At 42.6% G+C, this 14,590-nt stretch overlaps 1 protein-coding gene across 1 annotated transcript in view; it reads left to right on the top strand.

Moving 5' to 3' along the window:
- Positions 1–14,590, top strand: part of LOC115133242 (kinesin-like protein KIF21A) — a 43,276-nt gene that overhangs the window by 21,215 nt on the left and 7,471 nt on the right. Inside the window, 22 exon segments of the mRNA XM_029666273.2 lie at positions 408–581; positions 1,067–1,182; positions 1,603–1,798; positions 2,320–2,509; positions 2,654–2,717; positions 2,845–3,048; positions 4,334–4,394; positions 4,502–4,619; positions 4,882–5,070; positions 5,569–5,768; positions 5,916–6,023; positions 6,131–6,199; positions 6,321–6,469; positions 7,727–7,871; positions 11,224–11,418; positions 11,550–11,651; positions 11,904–12,069; positions 12,397–12,417; positions 13,159–13,197; positions 13,200–13,221; positions 13,628–13,679; positions 13,868–14,073. Coding sequence (XP_029522133.2) covers positions 408–581; positions 1,067–1,182; positions 1,603–1,798; positions 2,320–2,509; positions 2,654–2,717; positions 2,845–3,048; positions 4,334–4,394; positions 4,502–4,619; positions 4,882–5,070; positions 5,569–5,768; positions 5,916–6,023; positions 6,131–6,199; positions 6,321–6,469; positions 7,727–7,871; positions 11,224–11,418; positions 11,550–11,651; positions 11,904–12,069; positions 12,397–12,417; positions 13,159–13,197; positions 13,200–13,221; positions 13,628–13,679; positions 13,868–14,073 — 2,786 coding nt within the window.

Here is a 14,590-nt window from a genome sequence, read left to right on the forward strand (position 1 = left end):
ACACCCCCAGCTGATAAACAAGAGGACTGTGAAATGCAGCGTTACCCAAGCCTCCCACACAGCTCCCCAGCCAGCGACACAGCTCACCACACAGCATATCTCCCCACATAAATCCCAATGGACACACACACCAGCTGGGCATGATGTCACCCTCCTCTCTCTGCTCCGCTGATTAAATGGACAATATACAGGCTGCTACAGACACAGATATGTCTATCCACTGGTGTTGCTATTGAGAGCTATAATGGAAGACGAAAGCCACCAGTTATATTTCTCATAAGCCTAAATCAATGCTCGAGCCGAAATGTCCAAACGCATGTCCAAGACATGAAATTACACACACAATCACCGGGTGTATTTTCCCCCAGTCTCTTCTTTGTTTTATTCACCATACCCATCTCCTTCAGGAGTCCAATGAGACAGACGGCCGCCTGGCCAATGGTTCCTCTGAGATCAACTCTGAGTTCGAGACGCTGACGGCTAAGTTTCACTTTGTGGACCTGGCCGGGTCGGAGAGACTAAAGAGGACAGGAGCTACTGGGGATAGAGCCAAGGAAGGCATCTCCATCAACTGTGGACTGGTGAGACTCTCACTGTAAAATAATGCATGCTATAGTTAGAAAATTGGTGAACACACAGTGCCTGGTTTGGGTCAATTTATTACAAGTTGACGGACTTTAAATGGAATTGACCCGCACCATTCCCAATGCTAGAACAGTGCATGTAAAGGTCATAGGTTACTCAGCACTAAGAGGTTTTAGAGAGTCAGGACAGTGGTGATGCCATGTCCTCTTCTTGGATGACTGACCTGAACTGTTTCAATGATACACTTGTTGTGTAGAGCTGAGAAGCTATCGGGGAAAGCGCCACCTGGTGGCTGAGAAAGATATTGCCGATGTCCTACCAACACTGTGGCACCACCTCTTTGACAACTGCATTTAAACATCACATTAAAGGAAGGATTTGATACTTTATTTTTGATAGAATGCAGATGCTTAAGCCTCATTTTTAAGGATCTCATCTCATCTTCATGTCTCCTCGGTCTGTTTTTCCTCTCTCGCTGCAGCTTGCTCTGGGTAACGTGATCAGTGCTCTGGGGGACAGGAGTAAGAGGTCCACCCACGTGCCTTACAGGGACTCGAAACTCACCCGGCTACTGCAGGACTCTCTGGGAGGAAACAGGTCTGTACGTCCTCATAAACCACATAAAGACACTGTATGTAATAGTGTTTGAAGATATAGATATAATAACAGTTGTATTCTAATTCTGGAATATCGCTAGAACCTCTCCTTGAAGCTTTATTATCTGGATTCATTAATTATCTGTCTAATGAAGGTCTGCTGACTAAAATGTCAATGTTTTAAAAGTAATCTATTAAAACCGGATTATCTTTACGCCAGTGGGTGAATTAATGACCATATATTTGAACATTTATCTATTTTTTAAATAAATTCAAATAATTAATTAGATTTATTTTCCAAGTAGTTGACAAAGTGATTTACATTGACGTTGCCTATGTGGTTATTCCGTTTCTAATGATTTTTGTGTGTATCTACGGCCCGTGTCTGTATTCTGTCCATCTTCTTTCTCTCTATCCCCAGTCAAACGGTGATGATAGCGTGTATCAGCCCATCTGACCGGGACTTCATGGAGACACTGAGCTGTCTGAACTACGCTAACCGAGCCAGGAACATTAAGAACAAGGTGATGGTGAACCAGGACAAAGCCTCCCAGCAGATATCAGCTCTCAGGACTGACATTGCCAGGCTACAGATGGAACTGATGGAGTACAAGACGGTAAGAGAAGGAAAGAGAGGATGGAGGGTGCAAGAGAGAGAGAGAGAGAGAGAAAGAGAGAGAGAGAGAGAGAGAGAGAGAGAGAGAGAGAGAGAGAGAGAGAGAGAGAGAGAGAGAGAGAGAGAGAGAGAGAGGGAGATTCAATTTTTTGTTGTTGTTGCTATTTTTAGATATCATTATAAAGGCACTGTTTTCCAGGTCAAGTCACATGGTTAACTGTACCATAATATGGATCCATATAACTTTTAAAACGTACTAACGGCTGCACATGTGTCCATTGAGGTTGTATTTCTGGTAGCCTGGAATCCAACTAAACAATAGTGAAACGGAGGGATATTCAGTGTGGATTGTCAGTCGATATTTCTCTATGACCTGCACTCATCTCTCTGTTTCCCTCTGATCTGAGCAGGGCAAGCATCTGGTAGGGGAGGTATAACAATGTATAGTTGTATTGGCCTGACTGATCTACTATAATGATCTACTATACTAACCATAGTCCTCTGGTCTCTCTCTGGTCTCAGGGCAAGCGTATGGTGGGGGAAGACGGCATGGAGAGCATCAACGACATGGTCCATGAGAACAGCATGCTACAGACAGAGAACAGTAACCTGAGGATCAGGGTCAAGGCCATGCAGGAGACCATTGACGCCCAGAGGGCCAGACTCACACAGTACCTCAGTGACCAGGCCAACCAGGTTCTGGCCAAAGTGGGTACGTACTGGGACAGGAATAATGGACCTTATTCACACTGCGCCGTGATGATTCAAAATCCAGGCTAGTGGGATAGGAAGTGCTCCATTAATAAAGTTAATGGAAAAAGTGCTGAAAATGCCCTCATGTTCGATTATCTTCCAGGTGAGGGGACTGAGGAAATTGGAAATATGATCCAGAACTATATCAAAGAAATCGAGGAGCTCAGGTATGATGCATGACGTGTCTCTTACATGCACAGTATGATGTGTCTGTAGAAAGGAAGTATTGTGACCTTTGGTTTTGGAGTTGGGAGGCCCACAACAGTATTCTGACTGTTGGTTTTGTGTCTGCAGAGCCAAGCTCCTGGAGAGTGAGTCAGTGAATGAGAACCTCCGTAAAACCCTGTCCCGTGCCAACACACGTTCCTCCCTGTACGCTGGTGGGGGCTCCTTCTCCCCAGCCCACTTCGCCCCCGAGATAGTGGCTTCCGACATCATCGAGATGGCCAAGAAAGATCTGGAGAAACTCAAGAAGAAAGAGAGGAAGAAAAAGAAGAGGTAGGAGTTGTTTTTGTCCCCTTCATACCTTTGATATTGCACTCTTTGATATTGCGCTCACTCCACGTTGCTGTTTTGATGTACATTTCACATACAGTACATGCCATGAAACCGATTGCATTAGGTTTGTTACAATTTGTAACTAAGTGTATATGTCCAAACTTGTGGATGAAACAATACAAATAAAACTAAGCAATGGGCAGACTTTGATGGTAGGCCTTGAGTCTGACAGTGATATGCTCGGAGGTGGTTAGAGATGGTCTGGGCATGGCTAGGTGAGGGGGAGAGGTGGTAGAAGGATGTGGGGGGATTACAGAGGCGAGGGGAATTGGTTTCCGTTGTTGTCCCAGGGTGTTTTGGGTAATTAGTTCTGGCACCCAGCCTTTCCCCTTCAACAGATACCTATTTCCTCTCTAATGTCTATCTACTGTAATACCCCATACATGATGATGGGTTTATATAACAAGCCCAGTCATGTTCAGATGTACCTGTACTGTACAACTGGTCTCCCTCTTTCTCTGTGGTTTAATACACATTTGATAAATGTTTGATAAACAACATAACACATAAACGACTTGGCACACACCAACAAGCCAAAAGAAGACAACCAGCGCCAATTCCTCAAAGGTTAACCTGTTCTTCCTTGCTACACTATTCTCTGCTCTCTGGTTCACTCCCTTCCCCTGCCAACCTCACTCTCTCCAACTGTCTCCCCTGTTCTCCTCCCCCACTCTGAAGACTGCAGCGGCTCGAGGAGAGTCACCATGAGGTTAAGCTTCCCAGGTTTGCTATACCCCTCTCCCCCATCTCTCTAACCCCCTCTCCTCCCACTCTCCTCCCATTTTTCTAACTCCCCTCTTCCCACCTCTCTAACACATCTTTTACACCTGCAGGTAGTTGCCACACCTGGAGGAAAACACACTTGTAACCTCTCACCCTTCTCCTTATGCCTCTCCCTCTTTCTGCATTGTTGAGACCCTTAAACTAAAATAAATGAACTAAAAGATTCAGCTCTTTTTGCCATGATGCAGCCACATAATGTCAATCAATCATTCACTAACGTCTTCTTCAAGGATGATTCTAACAAACAAATGATTTGGGTTCTGATTGAATTGTGATTCTAACCTTAAATGCATTTTTACATTATGCAGAAAAATCAAGATAGTGTGTTCATGTGCTGTATGGTAGTGCTATATGGTATGGTAGTGCTCCCTGATAGTCTAGTGACCTGATGTCTTGCGTTTGCGGTCAATGACTACCTAAACCTCTGGTTCTGTTCTCATAGTGTGGTCAAGGAGGGGGTACCAGACAACGAACAGGAACGAGGCAACGACGAGGCTGAGGGGGTACGTCTAAGAATGTCCTTAATTGGCATATTTATGTCAGTGTGTTTGTGTGTGTGTGCCGTGTGTGTGTCCTTTGTACTCACATCGTGTAAATGTGTGTGGACAAGGAGGACCACGTCAGTGACCATGAGGAAGGAGAGGAGCTGGAGGGAGAAGAGGAGGAGTATGAGATGGAGGGAGAGGAGAGCTCGGACGAGTCCGACTCTGAAGAACTGGATGAGAAAGGTAAAACTCTCTCACACACACACACCTACACACACACACATCCAAAGGTGCTTTTACACTGTCATACAGAATGCCTTCGCAACTTTGGTCCTGGAGGGCTGTGGGAAGTGTGTGAAGAGTTTTCAAACCCAGGTCTAGCACTCCTTATTCATTCACCGTGATTAGATTATTCTGTTATATTTTAATAAAAGTAGTGACGAATAGTGAATATGTCAATGAAGCCCGTCTCGTATAGCTAGCGCTGTGTGTGTACCCTGAACAGAGGACTTCCAGGCGGATCTGGCCAACATCACGTGTGAGATTGCCATCAAGCAGAAGCTGATAGACGAGCTGGAGAACAGCCAGCGCCGTCTGCACACGCTCAAACAGCAGTACGAACAGAAACTCATGATGCTGCAGAGCAAGATCAGAGACACACAGCTGGAGAGGGACAAGGTGCTGCACAACATGGGTACGTATACGAGAGAAAGTGACGTGCACAGGATATGATGTCATGCATCATGGTCACAACATCGGTACAGCAGAGGCGCACAGGAATATGGTGACAGATTAATGAAGGGTTGCATTTATTTGTTTAGGTGCTTATGTCGCTAGATCTCAGAGTGAGTATATTATGGAGTTATATAACTAACTCTATCTAACTAATCCTTTCCACCACCAATGACACCATACCTGTACATAACAATTTCATGTATTTTTGTGTAAGTTTGTTATTTTAGACACCATAAAGTACATGCGCTTGTGTTTAAACAACCTTATTTCTAGAGGGCTGTCATATTCTGTCAATCACTTTGTGACTGTGACAACGGTTGCTTTAAAAAGGCTAACATTTGAATGACTGATTTGATTGATATTCCATTGTGGCTGTGCTGAGCTGTGTCGGTTGAACCGAACTGTGTTGTGTTGTTTCCACCGTGACCGTGCTAAGCTGAGTTAGTTGTGTCTGCAGGCTCAGTGGAGACTTGCACGGAGGAGAAGGCTAAGAAGATCAAGTTAGAATATGAGAAGAAGTTGAGCTCTATGAACAAGGAGATGCAGAAGCTGCAGTCAGCCCAGAAGGAACACGCACGCCTCCTCAAGAACCAATCACAGTACGAGAAACAGCTCAAGAAACTCAACCAGGATGTGGCTGAGATGAAGAAAACAAAGGTACAGAAAAAAGTGTGGATGGAAGGATGGGAGGGGGGTGATGGTAAAGTGGTTGAGTGAGTGGGTGGGTCGATTGGTGGTTGGGGGGATGGATGGATATATTGACTGATTGATTGAGTGACATGTAAATGGTGGGTGTTTTGCTAGGTGGGCCTGATGCGCCAGATGAAGGAGGTGCAGGAGAAAAACAGAGTGTCAGAGTGCCGACGCAACAGAGAGATCGCTACTCTGAAGAAGGACCAGCGCAAACATGAGGTAACGTTACAGACAGGAAATAATGTGTGTTGCGAAGTTGTGTGTTAGTCTGTGACAAAGTTAAATGAAATTAAATGGTATTGATATTATGTGCCTGTCACTTACAGCACCAACTGAGACAGCTGGAGGCTCAGAAGAGGCAGCAGGACCTGGTACTACGCAGGAAAAATGAGGAGGTAAGATAAACATGGTCATGTTCAGTATGGCAAACTGTAGCAAAACGTTTTGCAATGGACAACAAAACATCTTTGTCCTTTTATCCATACGGAACGTGGCCCTGCCTTCCCCCTTCGCTAGGTGACAGCTCTGAGGAGACAGGTGAGGCCCACCTCAGGGAAGGTGAACAGAAAGGTGAGCCTACCGGAGCCCCTCCAGGAACCTTCACACCGTGGCATCCCAGGCAGACCTCACTCTGCTGGGGCAGTAGCCCCCAATGGAACCCCAAGGTACTGATGGTGTGGGTGAGAGTGTGTGTGTGCATGTGTGTTTGCCATGTGCATAGGCATGATGTGTTTGTTAACCAAATAGCTACCCAGACAATCTGCGATGATCCTCTTTGCACTAACTCGTTTCACTCATCAAATACGCTGCTCCTATTGTTTATTATCTATCCTGTTGCCTAGTCACTTCACCCCTACTTATATTTACACTACATATCTACCTCAATTACCTCATGCCCCTGCACGTTGACTATGTACTGGTACCCCATGTACAGGGATGGGCCAAAATCACAAAATACAATTACAAAATACAGATACAAAATACCATAAAAGATCAATGTGTCAAAATAAACTACAACATACATATTTGTAATGTATTTCATAAAAATACATGTATTTTAAAATACAAGTAGCCGAGCCGATCAGCAACAACATTCCCAGTAACGGTTGCAAAAACGTTTTGCTTGCTATGACTGTGATATATTGTCATTCTGGATAAGCATGTCTGCTATATTACCAAAATGTAAACGCATTTATGAAAATGCACATACCAAATTGAATTGTTTCAGGGCAGGGCTCATTAGAATAATACTCAGCATGCTTTGCAAGTGTTATATACATCATTAACAGACTTTCTTATCTAGAGCAAGGGCACGTCAACAGATTTGTCACCTAGTCAGCTCAGGGATTCAAACCAGCGACCTTGTTGTTTACTGCTCCAACACTCCTAACTGCTTGGCTACCTGCCATTCATTTAGCAGATGATTTTATCACACCATAGTGCTATCAGACTGATACCAATGCAGGTTGAAAGGGGGGGACACAAAATGTGTACTACTATAAAACATTTAGGAAAGTATTTAGTATTTTGAAAATACAAAATACATTGGAGTGTAGTTCAGCCCAGTGTTATTCAAATGTCAAAATACTCAGAAGTAATTAAACCAATGTATTTCAATTCTATGTAACATAAATACTGCCCATCTCTGCATGTGTATTTTGCCAAGTTATCGTTACTCATTGTGTATGTATTCCTTGTGTTATCATTTTTTCGATATTTTCTCTGCATTGTTGAGAAGGGCCCGTAAGTACGTATACATTTCACTGTTTGTCTACACCTGTTGTTTACAAAGCATGTGGCAAATAACATTTTATTATACTTTTTACTTGATTTGATTTGTGTACATGAAATGACTCCTACTCTAGCTGAAACAGGACAACAAACAAGTCAACAACTGACCTCTGTTGAATTCCACTTATCAGGAAGTACCCGTTGAGGACGGGGAGTGTCTACACCACCAGGACAGCCCGGGCGAAATGGCAGTCTCTGGAGAGACGCATCACTGACATCATCATGCAGAGGCTGACCATCTCAAACATGGAGGCTGATATGAACCGCTTCCTCAAGGTAAAATAGATCCGCTGTAGTTTTACTGTATTGCTACTGTATTACTACCAGGTCTACTGTATTCCTATCAGACTGATGCCAACATGGTTTTCTGTCAGTGGAAAAAACGCAAAAACCGACAGGGGAGTATAAAGAGACCTATCATTTTTGCCGTTTTGGCTACACTCTAGAAAAAGGGTGACTCCATGAACCATTGCAGTCAATGGGTTCATATTTGTACCATTGGTTAGTTGAGGGGTTCTTGAAGGAACCTTTCAAGTTTAAATTTAGCAAAGATTACTGGGAGAACCTTTTTGTCGGGACATGCAGAGCACTTCAAAATATTGTTTTCACCGATGGCTTTATGGGATAGCTAGCAACTTGTAAACAATTACCCATTCCTATACGGGTACTATTTTAATACCAATGTTGAATAATACATCATTGGCTGTCAAGCCAATTATATTATATGTCTGTAGCTCCTGTTTTAATTCCCGAAAAGTTTACTGTAATGGTAATGCCATTTGTTTATGATGATAATTATTAGGTTTTGGCTTAGGTTGCTAGCTAGCTATAGTATCTTCAACCTAGCCAACACTCTTAAAAATACTTGGTTGTTTGGATGACCCAACTGCTGGGTTGCAGGAATTGGGTCACTAAGTTGGGTCGTTTACTTTAAAAATGGCCAGGTTGGGATGTTGATGCTGGGTTATTAAGATATGACCCAGCGGGTCAGATGAGAAGACTGCGGAGGGTGGCTTAGTTTAGTAAGGGTGTTGCTTTCAGATAGTTCTATTTTGCCACCCGTGGGCAGAAACATAATTCCCATTCATATTTTCTGTTGTGTTGTATTGTCATCACGTGTTATGGTTGAACACTAATAGATTTGTAGCTTTTAATGAGGCTTACAGACTTGTATGAGTTCCTCAAGAGCCTTTAGACTGGTTGGTTGTTTAGCAACTAATGTGGCAAAAAAAGACAGGGTTGGCTTAGATTTGTAGACAAACTATATTTAGTATCCAATGTTTATTGAAAACAAATACATTTGCACAATAAATACATAGTTGCAGTTGTTGGTTAGCTAGCGAATTCTTTTCATATTAGCATAGATGTGACATGAGTCAAAACAAGACATGGTATCAAGAGCAAGATACAACTAGCTGAAACGAGCCAACTACGATTTCCCATATGGCAGCTTCTTGTCATTGTTGCTGGCTATCTTGCCATCCAGAATTACAACACACCACCTTCTGCCTCATTGAAGCTGATGCATCGTTTTCGTGATATTGTAGCCCGTCTATATACAAATCCCAATGTTACTACTTTATTACTATATAAAGATGGCATTGCATTCAGAGGACTGTCATGGCTCTATAGTGCCTTCAGAAAGTATTCACACCCTTGGACTTTTCCCTCATTTTTAAAATGGATTAAATTGAGACTTTGTATCACTAATCTATACACAATACCCCAAAATGTCAAAGTGGAATTACGTTTTTAGAAATGTTTGCGAATTCATTAAAAATGAAAAGTTGAAATGTCTTGAGTCAATAAGTATTCAAATGTGCTTAGCAAGTCACATAATAAGTTGCATGGACTCACTCTGTGTGCAGTAATAGTGTTTAACATGACTACCCCATCTCTGTACCCCACACATACAATTATCTGTAAGGTCCCTCAGTCGAGCAGTGAATTTCAACCACAGATTCAACCACAAAGACCTGGGAGGTGTTTCCAATAGTTCGCAAAGAAGGGCACCTATTGGTAGATGGGTAAGAAAAAGAAAGAAGACATCGAACATCCCTTTGAGCATGGTGCAGTTATTAATTACGCTTTGGATGGTGTATCAATACACCCAGTCACTACAAAGATACAGGCGCCCTTCCTAACTCAGTTGCCGGAGAGGAGGGAAACTTCTCAGAGATTTCACCATGGGGCCAATAGATATTTTAAAACAGTTACAGAGTTTAATGGCTGTGAGAGGAAATACTGTAACTGAGGATGGATCAACAACATTGTAGTTACTCCACAATACTAACATAAATTACAGAGTGAAAGAAGGAAGCCTGTACCGAATAAAAGTATTCCAAAACATGCATCCTGTTTGCAATAAGGCACTAAAGTAATACTGAAAAAATGTGGCAAAGTAATTACCTTTTTGTCCTGAATATAAAGCGTTATGTTTGGGGCAAATCCAACACAGTACATTACAGAGTACTACTTTTCATATTTTCAAGCATGGTGGTGGCTGAATCATTTTATGGGTATGCTTGTCATTGGCTCGGACTTGTGAGTTTTTTGGGGATAAAATAAATGGAAAAGAGCTAAGCACAGGCAAAATCCTAGTGGAAAACTTGGTTCAGTCTGCTTTCCAACAGACACTGGGAGACAAATTCACCTTTCTGCAGGACAATTACCTAAAACTCAAGGCCAAATATACACAGGAGTTGCTTACCAAGACGACATTGAATGTTCCTGAGTGGCCTAGTTACAGTTTTGACTTAAATCGGCTTGATAGTCTATGGCTAGACTTGAAAATGGCTGACTACTGTAGCAATGATCAACAACCAAGTTGATAGAGCTTGAATATTTTTTTTAAATAATAGGCAAATATTGTACAACCCAGGTGTGCAAAGCTCTTAGAGACTCAGAAAGACTCACAGCTGTAATCGCTGCCAAAAGTGATTCTAACATGTATTGATTTAGGGGTTGAATACTTATCTAATCAAGATATACAGTGTTAATGTTTTATTTTCCATCAATTAAAACATTTAGGTTTTTGTCTAGATTGCTGACAAAAAAACAACAATTAAATCAATTTTAATCCCACTTTGTAACATAACAAAATGAGAATAAAGTCATGGTGTGGGAATACTTTCTGAGGGCACTGTATATGTAATCAGCAAAGTGAATATTATATTCAGAGGGATCGCACGAGATCCAAGGCGAAATTCAACGGGACGTCAGGAGACGGCATCAAAACTAGCCACTAAAAGAAAAAATGGGGGGGGGGATAAACACTGGGATTGAACACACGGTCTACGGAGCCAGAGGCTTAGACTTCTCCACCATCTCCAGCAAGTCCAGTCAGAATGAATAAGTTTTAACCCTATCCTGTGGCACTTATGTGAAAAACATATTGTTCGTGTCACAGGGGTTCATCAAATGACCTTTTCAGAGGTGTTCCTCGAGGAACCTTTGTGACCTGGATAGGTTCCCCCTGTGTGGCAATTTTTAGAACCCCAAAAGGTTCCTCCAGGCTCCTTTACTTCTAAGATCGTAAAGCAATAGGTATAAAGGAACGCAATTCGGAAACACTTTTATTATAACTCTTTCTTTCCTCCTCTCTCTCCATTCCTCCTGCCTCTTACAGCAACGTGAGGACCTGACCAAGCGAAGGGAGAAGGTGTCTCGTAAGAGGGAGAAGATCGCCACAGAGGGGACCGACACGGACCGAAGCATCCAGTCTTTGAACGAAGAAATGGATGCCATGGCGGCCAACATCGACTACATCAACGACAGCATCGCTGACTGTCAGGCTAACATCATGCAGATGGAGGAAGCGAAGGTTAGCTGACGCAAACACACACATTTTCTTCAGGAAGTTGACCCTTTCTAGTTATTAGTACAGCTGACGCCAGCACACACATTTTCTTCAGAGTTGTTATTATGACTGACTGTGATGTTGTTGGGATGCAGGAGGAGGGAGACACAGTGGACATTACCGCGGTGATCAGCTCCTGTAACCTATCAGAAGCCCGCTTCCTGCTTGATCACTTCCTGCACATGGCCATCAACAAGGTAACCACAGTACACCTGTCCCTACTGAGTTCTCTCTACCTTTTGATTAAGCGGCATTCAGGGTATTGTAAATCTACCAGCTTTATACTTATACTACCAACTTTAAGCACTATTTTTATTTCAGAGTTGAACATGCGTATCTGCTGTTCAATGGGCTAAATGTCACACCACTCTGTTGATGTCAGTGTGGGATTTATGTGTGTGTTTGTCATGTATGTAATGTGTGATTTTACTGGTACGTGCATCTCCCAGGGTCTGCAGGCGGCCCAGAAGGATTCCCAGGTGAAGATGATGGAGGGCAGGCTGAAGCAGACAGAGATCAACAGCGCCACTCAGAACCAGCTGCTGTTCCACATGCTGAAGGAGAAAGCTGAACTCAACCCTGAGCTGGACGCTCTGCTGGGCAACGCACTGCAAGGTATAGATGGCTCAGTGGTATAAACACGCTGCTTTTCAGTTCTTCATCTTTTGGTTACACTTTATTTTATAGTCCACTATTTTATCTGACATTCACAATGGTAATGATTGACCTAACAATAACAAATTATAGAAACGTATTTCCCATATTGTTTTTCTTTCGGATTCAGTAAAACATGTACTATTACATATTCTCTTAGTAAATAGCCTACCAGGAAAATACCCACTGAAACAGGACTGTAAAATAAAATGTCTCCATTATTTTAACTTTTGTTTCCTTTGATTTCTTTGTTCTGTTTTCCTGTTTGTTCACCCTGAATTCAAACAGAGATAGGTTACCTACTGGTGGGTAAGTAACAGACACCAGACTGACTGGTCCCAGAGAGCATGGGTCTCCCTTATTAAAGCCCCTCCTCCCTCTAAAACTCCCCGTTAAGACTAACCTGAGAACGTAACTTTGCCATGAGGTGGTATGTTGCCCCCTGTCGTCTGACCCCCACTTCCCTGTCTGACCCTCCCCTGTCCTCTTTGTGGATGTATAGTTTTCTCCTGTTCAGCAGACTCATTCAGGATGACCTGAATATTAAGAATCAGCACTAGCTTAAACCCTGACCCCCATGCTAACCTGAAGTTCAGGCCTTAAGTAGAGTACTACTTCAACTCCAACCTTTACTAAGTTACCCTCCTTAAAATGGAAACGTCAGATGCATCATACTAATATATAGAATACTATACTATCATTTTGATATTGTCTGACCCCTGATGTATTTAAACTGACCTCTGAACTTTGAGCCCTGTACCTTAGAGCTCTTTTGAATTCAAACTATTGTTTTGCTGCTGCTGCAGCATTAGTTTGAAAACACTGTAATGCATTTGCTTTCTTTGTGATATCCTGTAAATTGACTTTGAAAATGGTTTACCTCTAACAGTTTAAATAGTAAAGTAACACAAGTTTAGTGCTTGTAATGGGATATTTGAAAACATGCTGTGAAGCCATAACTACCCCATGTCAGAACATGCAGTAACTGAGGCATGTTGTGTATTTGAGGGCCCAGTGTAACAAGGTGTACTGTATGGTTCTGTCCTCAAGGAGAGAATGGAGATGACAGCAGTAGTGATGAGTCCTCTACCCCAGCCCAGCCACAGAGGGAAGGTAAATACCATTTGACTCAGACAAGACAATGAGGATATTGAATTTATTTTCGTCACTAAAAGCAGGAATCCTTATTGGTGAGACTGCCACATCCGTTTGCAATATTACAAAAACAAAGAAGTTACTGCAAATGAACACTGTTTTTTCCCCCCTTGAACATCATTGTACGTGAGATAGAACAGCAGAATATGTATGCAAATTTTTTATCACGTTGGGCCGCCCTTCTCACCTGTAGTTTGTCACTAAACAAAAACAATAGAAATGGACGTGGGTTATTCAGTGGCGCTGTTTCTCCTACTGCGGAATCCATCTTTAATTTCTGATGATACTTTCTTTGGGTAGTCCATCAACAAACTATCAATAGACTATGTGTAACATGTAAATTGACCCTCTATGTTTGCTTCAGTTTATTGGCCTCTGACCTCCTGAAACTGTGTGGAGAGGCCAAACCTAGGAAGGTACAGTCATCTACAGTACTTCACACACAAAGCCATTTTCTAAATGCCACTTGAATGCCATTTTCATAAAGTCTAAAGTAAAGAAGTTACTGATAAGCACTTTGAGATAAATGCTATTTGTAAAACACTCTTTATGAATGGATATGTTATTGAGTGATTGATTGACTGGATCGATCCCTCTACCACAGGCACGCAGAAGGACAACCACCCAGATGGAGCTGCTGTATGCTGGTAGTGGGGAATTTGACTCCCCTACGGGGGACTTTTCTGCCTCCCTGCTACCCCTGGCAGAGGCCCAGGAAGGGACAGGGGACATGGGGCCAGTAGCAGGACATCTCGGGGACAGGGAACTCACTGTGTCCCCCTCAGCACTGTCCACCAGGATAGCTGGACTGTAAGTCCTTATTTTGGTCAAATGTCTTTGTGTTTAGTTTTTAGAACTATAGTACAGGAAATACAGTGAGATACTTGCGGAGTAAATCCTTACCTACTGTATGTGCATTTGATGGGTCAGGCTTCACATTTTAGCAGTGTTATTGTTGAAAAAAACAAGTGCATCAGCACAAGAAGGATAGAACGTTTAACTTGACCCAGACTGCATTGTAACCTTCAATGATGTACAGTCGTGGCCAAAAGTTTTGAGAATGACACAAATATACATTTTCACAAAGTCTGCTGCCTCAGTTTGTATGATGGCAATTTGCATATACTCCAGAATGTTATGAAGAGTGATCAGATGAATTGCAATTAATTGCAAAGTCCCCCTCTTTGCCATGCAACGGAACTGAATCCCCAAAAAACCCTGCCCTGCCACAAAAGGACCAGCTGACATCATGTCAGTGATTCTCTCTTTAACACAGGTGTGAGTGTTGACGAGGACAAGGCTGGAGATCACTCTGTCATGCTGATTG

This window comes from Oncorhynchus nerka, linkage group LG8, assembly GCF_034236695.1.
Source record: "Oncorhynchus nerka isolate Pitt River linkage group LG8, Oner_Uvic_2.0, whole genome shotgun sequence".
NCBI lineage: Eukaryota > Metazoa > Chordata > Actinopteri > Salmoniformes > Salmonidae > Oncorhynchus > Oncorhynchus nerka.